The 17,761-nt window shown below is 41.8% G+C and overlaps 1 protein-coding gene across 7 annotated transcripts in view; it reads left to right on the top strand.

Annotated features, from left to right (window-relative positions):
* Positions 1-16,760, top strand: part of Ccdc62 (coiled-coil domain containing 62) — a 39,451-nt gene extending 22,691 nt beyond the window's left edge. For 2 of the 7 annotated variants that reach the window (XM_060382367.1, XM_060382366.1), the window contains 4 exons: positions 1,088-1,589; positions 4,382-4,526; positions 7,689-7,805; positions 16,032-16,760. In XM_060382367.1, coding sequence (XP_060238350.1) covers positions 1,088-1,589; positions 4,382-4,526; positions 7,689-7,805; positions 16,032-16,091 — 824 coding nt within the window. In that variant the 3' untranslated portion in view covers positions 16,092-16,760. The other 5 variants (XM_060382363.1, XM_060382365.1, XM_060382364.1 and 2 more) reach the window with 4 other exon arrangements.
* The last annotated feature ends 1,001 nt before the right edge of the window (positions 16,761-17,761 follow it).

The raw sequence follows: 17,761 nt of genomic DNA, 5'->3' as shown, positions 1-17,761 counted from the left end.
CTCTGTCCTGATGCCCTCTGCAGCGGTTGCCACTCAGTTGCTGTGTGTCCCCTCTATTGCTGCCTCTGCAGACCCCAGAGCCGTTCAGTATTCTCTTTCAAGTCTTTGACATACGTCTTTTTCCTCTTTGAACTTCATCTACACTGGGAGACACTGAATGAGTTTTGCTCCTTGGAAGTGGTTCATGCATGCCTGGTGGAATGGCTCCCGAGTAATGGTCTTTACCACTAAGCCTGAAGACCTGAGTTCAATTCCTATCCCCCACATAGTAGAAGGAGAGAAATAGCTGCCATAAGTTGGCCTCTGACTTCCATATTTTCCCCTACCCCCCCCAAATCAATCAATAAATTATGTATAAAGTTAAAAAAAAAAAGAAGTAATTCATGTCATCATGGGAAGGAAATGCTGTGCTTTCTAAGGGATCAGAATTGGTAAATACAAGCCAGGCATAGTGTGTATATCTGTATTTCCTGTACTCAGGAAGATCACAATTTCTAGGTCAGCCTGGGATGCAATGTGAGAACCTATCTCAAATCAAACAGATGGAATCCGCGCTAGGAATAACTTTAGAGGAAGGCATGGGAAGAGGTCCAGCTGCATTTGTGTAATAGTCTTGACTTTGTTGCCTTGTTTTGATGGTAAACACAATGAGTAAGGGATGAAAGGGGGGAGGGAACGTAGGCTTGATGCTCAGAAAGATTTCCTGTTAGGAGGTAGGGCTGAAATTGGGCTCTGAAAGTCAAACTAGTGGGTTTTATTAGAACTTAGGTCTACTAATGAAGCTTCAGGGAGGTAATACTAGTAGATGATAGTATCAAGTCTATCTTATAACTTCTATTTTTTTTGTAATGCCACTGTAGCAGAGACTTGTGCTTATCAGACCTTGACAATAACTACCCAAAAATCGATATTAAGAGAGAGAGAAATAAGAAGTCATTGGTTAAGGATCAAAAGTTTGAGGTCACGTTGACTCAGCACAATAGGTCAGACAAGAGCTGTTGTGATGCATGCAAAGAGAAGAAGCTACAGGTTAATACTTCGTTTGGGGAAAAAAGTGTAATTGCTCTCTCATCTCTATTTACCAAAGACTTACTGGAGAAACAAAAGTCTTGGTCTCTGGGTGGAAAAATCAAGACTGAACCTGAAAGCAAAATTAAACTATGCAGGCTTCATGCAAAATCACCAAAAGGCAATGGAGTGGAGTTTCAGATGGAAGAGAAGCGGCTTTCGGAGACATCCATCTCAATACCCGATGAGAAGCAGTGGCATGACATCAACGTTTTTCTGGGCCTTTCCAACTGCCCTGCCTGCAAACAGCCAGAAAAGCTGGATGGTGACTGCCACGACCCTGCAGAACCACCTGAAATTTCATGCTGCACCCAAAATGAAGCCTGTATAAATGACAGTGACCTGTATGAGTCCAAGTGCTGCCACCCAAGTAACATCATCATCGAAGCTCCAGGGCACATGACTGACGTAGAGTGGATGAACATTTTCAAACCTTCCAAAATGCAACGCATTGTTCGCCACAAAACCTTGTGCACTTGTTCAGGAGCCGACAGCAGGGTAAAATATAATTCCTCAGCAAGGTCAGTGGTGGTCACATCTGTAAACACAGGTGCATAAGCTGCAGCAGGTACAGAAAGGGCTGCGGTAACACCCATGCCTATGGCTAGAGAGAAAGCACTGGCAACGGCAGCCCCGCTTAACACAAACCTTTTGCTCTTCTTCAGAGTGTAGTCTGTGCAAGGAGACATTCTAGACCCCAGTGGAGAGTTCACACTGAGGGCAGCTTCTGAAGCACTGGTTTTGCTTTATGAGTTGGGCAAAGGTGTTTTGTTAGAAAACAAACAAGCAGGTCACTGTGCAGAGTGGAAATGCTGTTCTGGAGCATTCCTGTCCCAGGATGCTTTACAGTTGACAGACTGACCCTTTGAGGCCCAGACTGCAGGATAGACCGCATCTCACAGTTTCTGTTTGTCCTTGTCTAGGATCACTGCACATATTACATACCCGCAATGCCATTCCTCTGTCAGTTCACACCTGTTCCCAATTTTTCATTGCCTGGGCTTTCTTAGTTTCTAAATATCATGTGAAAGACAGAGCATTGATGTTTAGCAGACTGATAAAAGTAACTGTTTCTTTTTTCCTAAGACAACTAGTATATGTTAAGTTATTCAGCCTTGTCTTATTGCTGCTGAATCTTATTGCTGTCTTATTGTGGCTGAGTGGCAGTGTGATAATGCCTGCTATTGTGAAGTAAAGCATAGCTCTTCAGAGCACAGAAAGGATGGAGTTTCTATACTGAGAGCTTACTTCAGTGACTGCATTGACTTTCACAGGGCTTTATGATTAAAATTGCTAATACTTACAATATGTAGGGTATTTGGACTTTTACAAAAGCTTGAGTCATTAAAACCATGCAGATATTCTGTTAAATGCAGAATTAAAAGTTGCCATATTAAACGTCATTTTTAAAGATCTTTGGAAGGTTGCAGGTATCAGAAAGTATCTGTCAGTACCTAGTAAGCAAGATCTTGTCTGTGTGGTGCTGGGAATTGAAACAAGGGTTTTGTTCATGCTTGGGCAGGGTCTGTACACTAGCTACAGCCTTAAGTGTATAAGGAGAAAGTCTGCATTGGGTAGTTTTGAGGGGACAGCGTGTGTTTACACCACATATATTAAATTTAATGTACAAATAAATTCAAACTTACATTCAGGGTTTTTCCTCAAGGCCTTTTTTTTTTTTTTTTTTTGCCTCACTAACTTCAATAATTTAAATGTGAACTTGTTTTGCCAGCTGAGCCTCATGCCCAAGAGGGTGATTAAGTAGAAAAGATAGTGGTGTTTTCCTGTTACCCCCAGGTTACAAGAACCTGTGTGTCCACTTTACTATCTAAAGAAATGTTCACATTTGTGCCCCGTTCCTGTTAACAAGTGAGGGCTGTTTATGAGGGGGACAACAGGTTCCTGCTGTCCTGTGTGTTTCCTGAGATCCCGCACCTGCAGGGAAGTAGTCACCTGCCCCGGTGCACGCCAGCCTCTGTGCTCACAAATAAGCAAGTGTAGTTCATTGTTTTTACGTGCATGCCACACTTGTGAAGAGCTCAGAGGACAGCTTGTGGGAGTGGGTTCTAGCCTTCCACCCTGTGGGTTCTAGAAATTGAAGTCAGTTCCCAATGCTTGGTGGCAAGCAGCTTTACCCGCTGAGCCATCTTGGTGGCCCTTTTGTACTTTCAAAGCTTCATTTATTGATTTTTTTTTTTTTGAGACAGGGTCTTACTATATGGATCTGCCTTGCCTTGAACTCAGAGATTCATTTGCCTCTGTTCCTTAGTTGTAGGATTAAAGGTGTGCTCATGTGCTGGCCTTTCCTTTTTACTTTCTTTCTTTCTTTCTTTCTTTCTTTCTTTCTTTCTTTCTTTCTTTCTTTTTTTTTTCTGAGACAGGGTTTCTCTCTATGATGCTGGCTATCCTGGAACTTATTGTGTAGACCAGGCTGGCCTCGAATTCAAAGATCTGTCTGCCTCTTCCTTCAAGTGCTGGATCATCATGCCCAGCTAAAGGTTTAAAATTTTAATTAATTATTTTATTTATTTATTATTTATTTAACTGATGTATGCATGCATATATATGTATGTTTTGTATATGTATATGAAGTATATGTATATGTTTATATGAGTGTAGTTGCCTGTGGAGGCCAGAGGGGAGATGTCAGATCTCTGGAAGCTGGAGTTGCAAGTGGTTGTGAACGACCATATGGGTCCTACGAATGAACTTGGGACCCATGTAAGAAAACCACTTACTCTTAATCAGTGAGCCATTTATCTAGCCCTACCTCTGTACATTTTGGAGGAGGGAAATTCTTTATTCTTATAGTTACCCTGAACTACATATTTTAATTCTTACTTACACAAATGTGCATGAATGTATAATATTCTATCCAGATCTGCATTATTGCATTCCACCTGACTCCTTCATTTCAAAAACATGTTTATGTTAGAGATAGTAATGTGTGCTTATTAGCCCAGCACTCCAGAGGCTGTGGTGGGGGAGTGTGAGTTCTAGGCCAACATGGGCTTCTTAACAAGTCTGAGGCCATCCTACATAGCAGGACCCCGTCACTTTTTGTTCTTTTTAACCTTTTCTTCAGATAGCATTTCACTCTGTCTCCCAGCTAGCATGGAACTTACTATGTTGCTCAGACTGGCCTAAATTTGTGGTTGATCAGTCTTTTTGCTTTAGCTTCCTTACTGAATGCTGCAGGCTTTATAAGCATGAGCACTCAGCCTTGTCACTTTTTTTGTCCTCTTAACATACTTTTTAAGTGTATGAGCGGCACATGTGTGACATTCTTTCTCTTTGGTCTTATTATTTGCAGTGAGCTCACTGGCATTCAGTCTCCTCAGTGTTTGGGTTCCTCAAAGTCTCCTGAAAGAGAAGATGAGTCAGATGCACCTCCTGACAAAAGAACATCACCCAAGAGTGTATTCATCAGCAAAGATGCAGCCTTGTCCAATGAAAAGGTTTATGTTTTGCATGAAAGTTCTCAATTTAGTCAAGCAAAGTTTCTTCTCAACACGCTTTTTTTATTCTTCTACAGCATTGTTGCTTAATTTTGGCTGTTTCTAGATTTTTACACTTATGGGCCTTGTGTGACTGAACCGTCTCACACACTGGAGAGATGGTTTAGCAGTTAGTGCTTGCTGCTCTTGGACCCAGGTTTGGTGGCTTACAACCATCTAAAAGTCTAATTTCAGGAATCCTCTTCTGAGCTTCACAAGTATCAGGTACACATGTGCATATACATGCAGACAAAACACTCATACACGTAAAATAAAATGCATCTAAATGGTGGGATTTAAATTTTTTTTGTTTTATTTTGGGTTTTGAAACAGGGCTCTGTACATAGTCCTGGTTGGAGCTCACTGTATAGACCAGGCTGGCCTCAAACTCAAAGATCACCTGAGTGCTAGGACTAAAGGTGTGTATTACCACACCTGGCATTAAATTTGTTTTAAGTCATAGGCCTTTAAAGTTACTTGAAAAATGTTATTCTTCCACAATTTTGTACACATATGTGCACACAAACACACAAACACACTTTGCTCTTATTCTCCATTAGACAATGAAAAGACTCATCCCATTTTAGGTTCTCTCTCTTCTCTCTCCCCCTCTCTCTCCCTCTCTGTCCCTTTCTTCCTTCCTTCCTTTCTCTTTTTCTTTTTCTTTTTTTCCAGGACAGGGTTTCTCTGTGTAGCCCTGGCTGCTCTAGAACTCACTCTGTAGACCAGATTGGCTTTGAACTCAGAGATCTGCCTGTCTCTGCCTCCCTCTGGGATTAAAGTGTGTGCCACAACTTCCCAGCTTTCTTTTCTTCCTTCCTTCCCTCTCTCCCTTCCTTCCAGGGTTTCTCTGTGTAACACCCCTGGCTGTCCAGGAACTTTGTAAACCAGGCTGGCCTAGAACTCTGCCTCTGCTGGGATTAAAGCATGCACCACCACCACTACCAGGTGCTTGCTCACTTTCTTTCTCTCTCTCTTTCTCTCTCTCTTTCTCTCTCTCTCTCTCTCTGTTTCAATACAGTCTTCCACTTCAGTGCTTGAATTATAGATATGAGCCACTACAGCTACATTTTCCCTCTTTTTCAAAAGATAAAAGTATAGAAGAAAAAAAAAAACCCTAGCAGGCTTTGAGTGTACACCTTTAATCTCAGCACTGGGAAGACAGAAGACAGAAGTAGGCAGATCTCTGTCAGTTTGAGGCCAGTTTGGTGTACACAAACTGTAGACCAAAGTGGAGTTTCATGGAAGCCAGGGCTACACAGAGACCCTGTCTCAAAAAAGAAGGAGGCGTTTCTGACTGATTTCAAATAATAAGTGAGAGCAATAAGCTTTGATCCAACAAATAGTTTTTCAAAACTTTATTTCCTTTTTTTTTTTAAACAGGCAACTCTGGTAGGAAGGAAGGAAACCACTGCAGAAGTAGTGCACACCTGTATCCTGCTGCTCTGCAGACAGAGGCAGGATGACTGTAAGCCTGAGTTGACTTGGGCTACACAGTGAGTTCTGGGCTAGCTGGGCTTCAGAGTGAAATGCCAGTTTCAAGAAACCAAAAACCAGCCAGGTGTGGTGGCACACTCCTGTAATCCCAGTACTCTGGGAGGCAGAGGCAGGAAGATCTATGTGAGTTTGAGGCCAGCCTGTCCTACAAAGTCAGTCCAGGAGAGAGAAACCCTGTCTTGGAAAAACCAAAACCAAAAAACAAACAAACAAACAAAAAAGAGCTGGCAAGGTGGCCATCTCACTTTGCATTTATTTATTTGGATTGTAGGGTGTTTTTTGTTTGGGGTAAAGGACAGCTAAGCCTGATGCATTGAATTCGCACACCTGACTCCACTGGGAAGTCATGGAGAACTGACTTGGCAAAGTTTTCCTTTGACTTCATGCCATGGAACACACGGTCTACACACAAACAAATGTTTTTGTTTTTAAATTAAAGGCCATGGAGATGGCTCAGAGAGAGGGTAGGATGCTCCCCACTAAGTCTCACAGCCTGAGCTTAGTTCCTAGAATTTACATGTTGGAAAGAGTACAGACTCTTAATTTTCTGCTTGAGAACTGACTCTTTTAACTTGTCCTTTGATCATCATGCTCAAAAAAAAAAAAAAACTATTGAAAATAAATTAGCAAGGTTAAATTAAAGTGTATCTCATCTGGAATTGGTGACGCATGCCTTTAATCCCAGTACTTGGGTGGGAGAAGCAGGTGGATCTTTGTGAGTTCAAGGCCAGCCTGGTCTACAAAGTGAGTCCAGAACAGCCAGGGCTCTAGTATACAGAGACACTCTGTATCAAGAAACCAAAAATTAATAGTAAATTATTAATACTTTTTGATAAGATTATTATATTTATAATAATACGATTAATATTATTATCATAGTACATCTCCACATATTCTAAAAGCCCACATACCTTTAGTGTCAAGGTTCTGTTTTTCCGTTGACCTGCTGATTATGACTTGTTTTGGGAGGTTCGTTTGTTTTTTTGTTTGTTTGTTTTAAATATACAGTCTCACTATGTAGTCCTGGCTGGCCTAGAACTCATTATGTATCCTAGGCTAGCCTCGAGTTTACAGAGATCTACCTGCCTCTGTCTACTGAGTGCTAGAATTTTTTAAAAGATTTTAAAAAAATATGCGTACAGTGTTCTGCCTGCATGTACACTTGCATGCCAGAAAAAGGCACAAGATCTCATTACAGATGGTTGTGAGCCACCATGTAGTTGCTGGGAATTGAACTTAGGACCTCTGGAGGAACAGGCAGTCCTCTTATCCTCTGAGCCATCTCTCCAGCCCCTGAGCACTAGAACTAAAGGTGTGCCAACCATACCCATCCTGGCTTGGAGTTTGTATTTAGGAAAGCCAAACAATGTCTCAGAATCTTTTCTTATAATTAGTCATAGTAGGTTCTGTTTGTGTTGTGTTATTTTACTGCATAGTTATAAGAAATAAAAGGAATAGAGTATTTTTATAATATATACTTAAAATAAGATATATAACATATATATATAGTATAACTCTTACCTACCGTTGACAGAAAGTTGACATCTGCATCTGTAAGTTGCGATGGTGGAAAGACACTTAGAAATGTCTCTCAGCTCACAATGCTGCACTGCATTGTTTCCGCAGGATGACTTTTCTCCTACCAGTAAGCTCCAGCGCCTGCTGGCTGAGTCCCGGCAGATGGTCAATGATCTGGAACTGAGCACCCTGCTGCCCATCGGCTGTGACAATCTCAACAGAAGTGTGCGTTCCCTTTTCTTTTTCTTGAAAAAAAAATTGTGCATCAGTGTATGTGCAGGGAGATGTGTGTGTGTGTGTGTGTGTGTGTGTGTGTGTGTGTGTGCATGTGTCTAGGACAGCCTCAATGTTGTTAGGCTGGCTGCCTTTTTGTTTGAGACAAGGCCTCTCCCTGGGACTGAGAGCTTAACCTTTAGGCTAGTCTGGCTGGCCAGCAAGTCCCAGGGATCCACCTGTCTCCACCTCCCCAGCGCTGGGCTTTCCAGAACGTGTTTCACATCTGCCTTTTTATGTGGGTCCTGGGGATCAAACTCAGGTCCTCATGCTTGTGTGGCAGACACTTACTGACTGTTCTGTGTCCCCAGCCCAGATTTCCTTTTCTTGAGCCATACACTGACAGGGTCTGAATCCGTGAGATGGCTGTTCTGATAGACCGAAGGTGCTGAGGAGAAAAACCCATACTGTGGGACTAGAGTAAGACAAAACCAGAAAGGAGCCCAAGGCCTTAAGTAGCAAGTATCTTACCTTCCGCCCACATTCCTGGAGGGGTTTTCAAACACACAAAGTTTCAAATTTACTTAATTTTTGTTGTTTTTTGTTTTGTTTTGCTTTTGTTTGTATGTTTGTTTCCTTTGAGACAGGGTCTCCATATGTAGACATGGCTGTTCTGGAACTATGTAGACCAGGTTGGCCTCAAAGTCACAAAAATCCTCCTGCCTCTGCCTTCTGAGAGCTGGAGTTAAATGTGTGCTACCATGTTTGGCTTCGAAATTTCAAATTTAATATGTACACAAGATTTTAAGAACACACAAAAGTAGGAAAAAAAATAAAATTGTTTATTTCTAACAACCACCAAACACTTGCTGTTTAAATTTTATTTTGCTCCTTCGTATACTTTAAATGTTATATTTGTTTATTTTTGTGTGTCTTACCCATAACCCTGGCTGGTCTGGAATTAATATGGAGCCCAGGCTGGCTTCCCACTCATGGAAAACTGACTGCCTCTGCCTCTTTAGTGCTGGGATTAAAGGCATATGCTGGTATGTCTAGTATTTCTGTGTGTGTATGTGTATGAGAGAGACAGCAAGAGAGATCAAGAATGTGTCATAGTATATGTGTATACTACATACAGTATATACATATATGTAACATAGTACATGTGTGTTGTGGCAGTGAGTCAGGGCAGTGTGTGGGCGTTGTTCCCTTCTTTCCACGATTGGGTACTGAGGATCAGAGTCAGGATATACGAGACTTTAGCAGCAAGTGCCATTGCTGAGCCATTTCACTGTCTCTCTATACGCTTTTCAAAAGCATTTTAGAGCACATTTAAGACATAGCCTTTCACTCATAGATACTTCAAGACGCATCTCTTTCAGGTGTGTTAATTTCTTTGGAGGGGGAGGGTAGGTCTAACTGTGGAACTAGCCTGGAAATCACCATTCTCCTGCCTCTCCTTCATAAAATACAGATTATGGCCACGTGGCACCATACTCAGCAGATGAGGACATTAAAAAAAAAAAAGCAACCCATAATAAATGTTACTATACTCAAGAAAAACAGCTGCGAGTCCTTAGTGTCTGTCCTCTAGTGACTCACCTGCAGTGCACTTCTTCACACATCTTTTTCTCTTTGTTGCATTTCCTCCCCTACAATCTCTCCAAACGCGGTTCATTGTTTCTTTTCCCTTCTCCCCTTTTCCTCCTCCTTTTTCCTTCCTTTCCTCCTTCCCTCCCTCTCTTCTTTCTCTCTTTCTCTCTTTCTCTCTTTCTCTCTTTCTTTCTTTCTTTCTTTCTTTCTTCTCACTCTCTCTCTCTCTTTCTCTTCCTTCCTTCCTTTCTTTTTTCCTCTCTCTCGCTCCTTTCTCCTCTCTCTCCTCTCTCTTTCTCTCTGACATGGTCCCTGTATGTAGCCCTGGCTATCCTGAGGCTCTCAATATAGATCACACTGGCCTTAAATTCACAGATCCATCTGCTGCTGCTCCCAACTCCACCTTTTCATTCTTTATCATTTTTTTGTTTGTTTTGAGGCTGGGATAGAACTATATTCTGGTTCTTACCATCTCTTCCCTCACTGTATTGTACAGCACTTTTCTCTTTTTCTCTATAACTCCTTTTCACTGATGAATAGATCTAAGGCCTTGGCTGGATTCTTCTTCTAAGCTATCTCCCTAGCCCAAAAGCTGTCATTCTTTCAGAGTTTTACATGTTGATTTTGTCTATTTCTTTTGAGCATAATAAGATTTTGTTTGTTTTTTATTTTATTTTGTTTTTGAGATAGTGTTTCTTTGTGTAGCCTTAGTTGTCCTGGAACTTGGTCTGTAGACCAGGCTGGCCTCGAACTCACAGATACCCATTGCCTCTGCCTCCCAAGTGCTGGAATTAAAGATGTGTACCAAAAAACTGTCATGGCACTTAATAAGAGTTCAATGGTAGTTGCTTAAGCGCCTTGTAGATTTTATTGTCTCTATCAAAACAATGTATAGCACACCAAACTTGATGCCTATTCCCTAATTGTGGAGTAAGAGCTCAGAACTTACATTTCACACTTCAGAGTCAAGGTGCATTCCTTGGACATTCTGTAGTTAAAGATGCTTGAAAGCCATTTCAGTTAAACCCATTTTGTATCTCTGACCAAAACCCCAAATAATAAAATAGTCTACAAGAATACTGTCCAGTACAAATAATTGTATTGATTGTGTGTGAATGTGAGTGTGCACATGTGTAGAGGCCAGAGGACAATTGTAGGAGGTAGTTTTCTCCTTCCATTATGTGGATTCTGGTGAGTGAACTCTGGTTGTCAGGCTTGGCAGCAAGCTTCTTTACCCTCTGAGCCACTCACAAGCCCTGAGTTGCTTTTATATTAAATTAACGTTTCTGGTAGTGTAGCTCAGGAGTATAGTGTGTTTTGGGCATATACAAGTCCCTGGATTCCATCTCCATGGCTAAGAAACACCCCTCAAAACAAATAAAAATAAAATCTTAAGTATAATTTACATATAATAAAATGAAAAAAAAATATTAAGAATGATTTTAATGTGGGACTGGGGAGATAGCTCAGTGGATAAGCATGCTTGTGGTGTAAGTACTAGGACCCGAGTTCAAATTCCTAGGATCCATAAAAAGCCAAGTATGGATATGTGTTCTAAACTCTAGTATGGTAGGAGTCAGAGACAGGAGGATCCTGAGGCTTGTTGGCTGCCAGCCTAGCTCTAGAGTCAGTGAGAGACTCAGTCAAAAAGGAATATATGGCAGAGTAAGAGCAGGACACTCATGTCCTTCTCTGGCCTTGACTCACATGCATAGGCATTCATACCTGCACTTATAAGTACACACACACACGCGAGTGCACACACAAACGCAAGATGTCTTCAATGTTTATCCTGCTATTTTAATTAAAAAAATAGTAAAAAAAAAATCATGCTGATTTATTAAGTGTGGTCATGCATATGTACCCATGTAATACTGCATGAGAAGAGGAAGCTCCCTGGGTGCCTTCTGAAGTGAGTGCCTCTGTACTCACCCCACAGGCAGGGACTGCTCTGATTTTTATCACTGCAGACTAGTTATGCCTGTTTTAGAATGTTACAGAAATGCAGTCATGCAATATATACTCCCCTACCCATTTTGGTGCTGGGAACCCTCATGGGGCCACCTCTCCAGCTTTTGTATATGCCTCATCTTTCCCCTTGATAATTTGAGATTCATTCATGTTGTTGGTACATTGGTGCTTTGCTCTTCTCCGTTGACAATTGGTATTCCATCGTATGACTATGTGTGCCTTCAGGAGTATGCTTGTATGTGCGGGGGCAAATGCATATATGTGCAGATGTGGGGGAGGTCAGAGGATGATGGTGGTGGTGTTCCTCGGGTGCCACCCATCTCTTTTTTTGAGACAAGGTTTCCTACTGGAACTTACCAAGTAGGCTAGTCTGGCTGGGCAGTAACTCAGCGCTCTCTTCCTCCCTGCCTCTGAGATTACAAGCCCATTCTGACACATTTGTACTTTGTAAAGGATTATTTTTATGTGAACGAGTGTTTTGCTTGCATGTGCTATGTGCACCGTGTCTGTGTGCAGTGCCGGTGGAGGCCAGAAGAGGGTGTAGGGCTTTTGTGCAGTCCTCTCTCCTAACAGAGGTCTAACCTAGAGCTCCGTCATGTTGGCCTCTTTGGTGTGGATCTTCATGTCTGTGTATTTTATCTCCATAAGAGTTTCCGCCATGGTATACAATGGTTGATCACCTGCTGTAGAGGCTCCTCAGTAACGGTCTTGAATAGAGCTGAGGGGAAAGTGCAGAGAAAGGGGCAAAGCTGTGACCTCAGATCTCGACTGAAAAGATACTGAGGCTGTGTGAGGCCAGCAAAAATTTGGTTTGAGAGAATTTTTGTGTTGGAAAGACCCAGAAAAAAATATATGATCCCTCCAGGCAGATCTCTGTGAGTTCAAGGCCAGCCTGGTCTACAAAGTGAGTCCAGGACAAACCAAGGCTGTCTCAAAAACAAAACAAAGCAAAACAAAACAAAAAAGAAATATGTAATCCAAACCCCTCATTTCATAGATGAGAGAAGGGGATTTAATCTTGCTCAGCATTCCACAGCCAAATCAGAAAATCAGTTAATTGGTAAAAACAACAACAACAACAAAAAAACCCATTTGCTCCAAACAATATATTTTTGGATGGACGAACTGATTCTGTAGATGTTGGAAAACAGAATTTAAACAGCAGAAATGTACTTGGCAACAAGCTTCACTTAATCCTTCCCTCATGCCTTTGAACTTGTTAAAGCCAGAAACAGGAGAAGCAAATAGTTTTATAAAAAAGTATTCTTGTTTTTGCAACAAGCAAGCAGGGTAAAGCTCTGAGCAGCCTGTCTGCCTTTGTGAGGCGTCACCATGTGTAGCTAAAGAAAAGGTTAGTAATTTAGGCCTTTCTGTGGAAAAGATGCCCTCCTGCCATGCTGAGGAGCTCCCCAGATTATGTTCCTGCAGGAAACAGCAAGGCTGCTGATCCTTTGACAAGCAGTGTCACTTTGTCACTTTCCCAGGCACTTCTGAATGGGTACAAAATGGCTAATTCTGGGTTTTCCTTGCAGCTTTGCTTAATAGCAGAATTCAAGTTTGCATAGGACAGGGACCATAACTGTTCCTAGCAGGATGCAAAGGAAAGTGCAGACCACACTCCTTCTTACATTGTACAGGCTTTAACTCTGTTTTGTTATTTATTGAATATGTTTGGATGAGTGGGTGTGCATGTGCAACAGCTCATGGGTGGAGGTCAGAGGACAACTTGCAGAAGACGGTTCTCCTTCCACCATGTGCATCCTTTGGATCCAACTCAGCCATCAGACCTTGTGGCGGGAACTTTTAACTGCCAAAGATTATCTCACTAGCCCCACTTTTTAAAAAATATAATTTTTCCTTTGAACCAGAGTAAATGTATTGACTACTCAACAGCAGCAGCAGCACTCCAGGAATTTAAACCCTGACTATACAGAGAAAAGGGAAGAGTAGATGGTAGTACTGCCTGGCCACACCCAGGGAAGCTCCTCCCTGAAAATGAAAATGGGGACACCTCAAGACTAAACGAAGCTTGGCATTGTGGCTAGTACACAGGACATTCTATTTATGAGTTTAAAATTTATGCCTGTGATCCTAAAACTTAGAAGGCTGAGGTGAGAGTTTCATGAGTTCAAGGCCAGCCTGGGCTACATGCTAAGACTCTGTCTTAAAAAAGTGGTCAGGGATGGTGGTACATACCTTTAATCCCAGAACTCACTAAGTAGGCTAGTCTAGCTGGTCAGTGATCTACCTCTCTCTGCCTCTCCAGCTCTGAGATTACAAGCCCATACTAACACACTTGTATTCTTTTTTCCTTTGAGACAGGGTTTCTCTGTGTAGCCCTGCTATCCTGGAACTCTCTCTGTAGACCAGGCTAGCTTCAACCTCATAGAGATCTGCCTGCTTCTGCCTCCTGAGTGCTGAGATTAAAAGCATGTACTATCACCGACTGGCCACACTTGTATTTTTAAATAGATATATTTATTGTTATTTTATGTGTATGAATGTTTTGTATGTATGTATTCTATACCATATCTGTACAGCTTCATCAAGTATCAAGTTCCAGGCCAGCTAGGCTGCATAGCAAGACCCCGCCTCAAATGTGCAAGCAAACAATAAAATAAAGAAAAATTAAGCTGGAAGTGATAGTGCACACCTTTAATCCCAGTACTTTGGAGGTAGGAGAAAGAGGATCTCTGTGAGTTGAAGGCCAGCCTGGTCTACATACTGAATTACAGGACAACCAGTGCTACATAGAGGGACCCTAGATCAAAAAAGGCAAAAAGACACACACACACACACAAGTAAGCCATTGAGATGTCTTTGCAAGTCTCTGGGTAAAGGCTCTGGCTGTTTGATCTCATGCCATGTACGTATACACAAATAAGTGTAATTTTGAGGAATCTTTAAAAATGGCAGCAACAACAACAACAAAATGATGGGTTGGTCATGGTTCAGCCAGTAAAGGCTCTTGGCAGCAAGAGTGACAACCTATGTTCTATCCTTCTCTCTTGATCTCACTAGTGGCAGGAGAGAACCAACTCCCAAGAGTTGTCCTCTGAACAATATACATATGCCACAGTGACTGCTTACATACACACACAACTATACAAGTAGTGGTGAGTCCCTGTAACCCAAGATTCATGGAGACCGAGGCAGAAGAATCTGAATTTAGGCTAGGCCAGCTGCAAACATAACCGTGTGTGTGTGTGTGTGTGTGTGTGTGTGTGTGTGTTTATCTATCTGTATTTGGCTGCATGTGTGCTCTGGCGTCTGCATAGAGGTCAGGGAGGTGTTTCTCTCCTTCCACTGTAAGTTCCAGGTATCAGATTCAAGTTGTCAGGCCTGCTTAGCAAGTGCTTCTGTTCTAAACATCTCTCCAGTCCCCACCAAGGTCTTTGAAAGGCATCCCCACTATAGCTGTGTCTAGTTGTCCAAAGTATTTTTTAATTTCTCTAACCTGAACACTAATTTTGGAGTTGTTTTCTAGAAATTAGAAGCCTCAGAAGAGCCAGATGAAAAAAAAAACACCCTTGTCAGCCATTGAAGGAAAACAAAAGTCAACTTGGTCATTCACAGTGACCATGTTTAGGTCACCTTTGCTTGTCCTTATATCACAGTTAATATTAATAAGTAACTAGGAACGTTGATAATGTAGAGTCAAGAACACACAGTCATCTGATCAGTAATTCTTTCTCTTTTGCCTGATCTGCTTTTACTATATAATTAACCTGAGTAGAATGTCAATTGCTTATAAGAGAAATACAGACCAAAAATATTTTTGTTCTCCATACTGATAATTTTAAATTTAAGGAAAGTGTGTATTGATCCAACCTTTAAAACTGGGATCTTAGTGGTGGTGGGCAGTGGTAGCACACACCTTTAGTTTCAGCACTCAGGAGCAGAGGCAGGCAGATCTCTTGAGTTCTAGGCCAGCCTAATCTACAGAGTGAGTTCCAGGACAGCCAGGGCTGCACAGAGAAACCCTATCTTGAAAAACAAAATAAAACAAAAATCTTAGGTGAGTCTGCTGGCACAGTCTGTAATCCCTATGGGGAGGCCGATGCAGGAGAATCATGAGTTCAAGGCATTTGATCAATCTAGTGAGATCCTGTCTCAAAAAGAAAAGGAGGAAGGGTCCTTGAGGCCAGCCATGGCGGCATACACTATGGTAATCCTCGTATTCAGGAAGTTGGGAGACTGTGGCAGAAAGATGAGTTGGAGGCCAGGCTGGGCTACATAAGCGAGACCTTGACCCAGAAAATAAAAATTTTCAAAAGACATCTAAATTTGAGCATTGCTTCTGTATGTCTGTCTAGAAAGAATCATGTATGACTTCGAGCTTTGTGACTCTTGGGTTGTTTTCTTCTGTCAGACCTTCATTCCTAGTGCAGGTCAATGAATTCCATGGTGTAAGCGCTACAGGTGTCTCCTGTTAAGCACAAGGCCCTTTCCAGCAGGAGGGCAAGATATCTGAGCGGCCCTGCCTGCCTCCCCTCGCCCTCCTGCCCCTGCTCTCATTGCTGAGAACTTTTCACGTATACAGTACAGCATGAGACTTTATTGATGAAAACCATATATGTAGTCAGGGTCTCAGACACCAGGAACTCTCAGGGCACCATCCAGTGCTAATTCCTTTTCGTCTTGTTGACTGTTTTTGTTTTCTCCCGGAAGCAGGACTCCAATTGGAAGGCAGAAAGTGGATACCATACTTCACCTGAAGACAAAGGACTGTGATTCCCATATAAGCAGCACTTAATACAAAGGCAAGCAGAAACTCAGAAGTTCACTTCTTAAAGCTTCTATATTTTGTTTTTGATGAGCCATTTTTCTGTAAAAGATATTTTCATGCCTAAAAAATGAGGCCTTGCTCTCTACACGTGTTTGGAAATGTGCTAAAAGGAAAAAAAACCACTCTGTCAAGATGCAGACACTTGCAGTATTTGAGAACCCTGCGTGTAAAGTGCTGCTTTAGTTGTCTGCCTTCTTAAAGCTTGGGTGTATATTCACATCATGACTGACTTCTCAGAGTCAGCTTCCTGTATGTGACATATTCCTTCTTCTCTTATGGTTTCAGTGCTGGACTCTGTTGTGTTGATGGACAGGAGATAAAGTGGTGTAAAGTTTGAAATGTGACACTATCACCTGGGGTGCTGCAGTTCAGGCCCATCTGTCCTCAGGCGACAGCTACATCATTTCTGGCTTTGTAGTAGGCAGTTCACTTACACAAGACAGCCCTTGATGGAAGATCGTTTTATGTGGGTTTTAATAAAATGTATTGAAGACCAAAAGTTCCATTTTAACTTGTAATTTAATTTTTTTAAAAGATTATACTATTTGCCTCTGTTCTTTCTACCAGAACTGATCAGTTTCATTCAATAAAAATATTTTTAATAATAAAAACAATTTTATTTGGTTTCCTTTTACTGTACAGGACTAAAAGAAGGAACTTTATTTTTTATTTATTTTTACTCTTTTTGGTTTTTCGAGACAGAGTCTCATTGTGTAGCCCTGTCTTTCTTGCAACTAGTTCTATAAACTAGGCTGGTCTTGAACTCACAGAGATCTTTTTGCTTCTGCCTCCCGAGTGCTGGGATCAAAGATATGCGCCACCACTAACAGGCTGACAAGGAACTTTAAATGCAGCCTAGCAAGTTCATTTCTCTGGGAGGTGTTCCCTTTAGCACTGCAGATGAAGGTTGTATTGTGCTGGGTCAATGTCTCTTTGTTAGTGGCTTCAGGGTTTCTTCCCAGATGATTTTCATGAGAGGGGAAATCTGTTCAGCTCACCTTTGTAATGAGGCTGCTGAAAAGAAACTGGGTAAGGCTGGCTACACTCTATAAATACTTGCTTTCTCTTCAGAGTGGTTGTGTTGAGCAAGATTGAGAACGTAGACCTGATTCTGAACCAGCGTTTGCCAAATTTGGAATCCAGAATGCCCTTGGAAAGGCCAGGTTCCAAACTGAGAATCCAAATAGTAAATTTTTCCTGCTTTGTGTGATATGCTCATGGCTGCCTCTCCACCTGCCTGCTGACAGGGAACACCAATTGTTTGCTTCATAGGAAAGCTTAGGATAGAACAGCGTTGAAACACTACATTATTTTATAGCTAAGTATAATTTTAGTTCATAGACTTGAAATAGCTGTGACACCTATGTATTCCAGGCTGGTCAGGCTTGTGGCGTGCCTTAGTTTCTCAGGTGCTGGGGTGACAGGAGTATGCCACCTGTCAAGTCACCGTGCCCAGCTTTAGAAACTTATTTTCACCCAACAAGATTATTATGAAGTAACATGAAATTCAGAATGGCAAATTTTAATATGATCGACTTCTCTTGGACATTATTTTTATATCAGAGCAATTTCTCAGGCAGGTGTGTTGCAAAGAGATGCAAGATAAACTAGCCTT

Source organism: Meriones unguiculatus, chromosome 4 (genome assembly GCF_030254825.1).
Source record: "Meriones unguiculatus strain TT.TT164.6M chromosome 4, Bangor_MerUng_6.1, whole genome shotgun sequence".
In the NCBI taxonomy this organism is placed as follows: domain Eukaryota; kingdom Metazoa; phylum Chordata; class Mammalia; order Rodentia; family Muridae; genus Meriones; species Meriones unguiculatus.
Note: the sequence above shows the minus strand (reverse complement) of the source record. Positions and strands in the feature narration are given on the sequence as shown.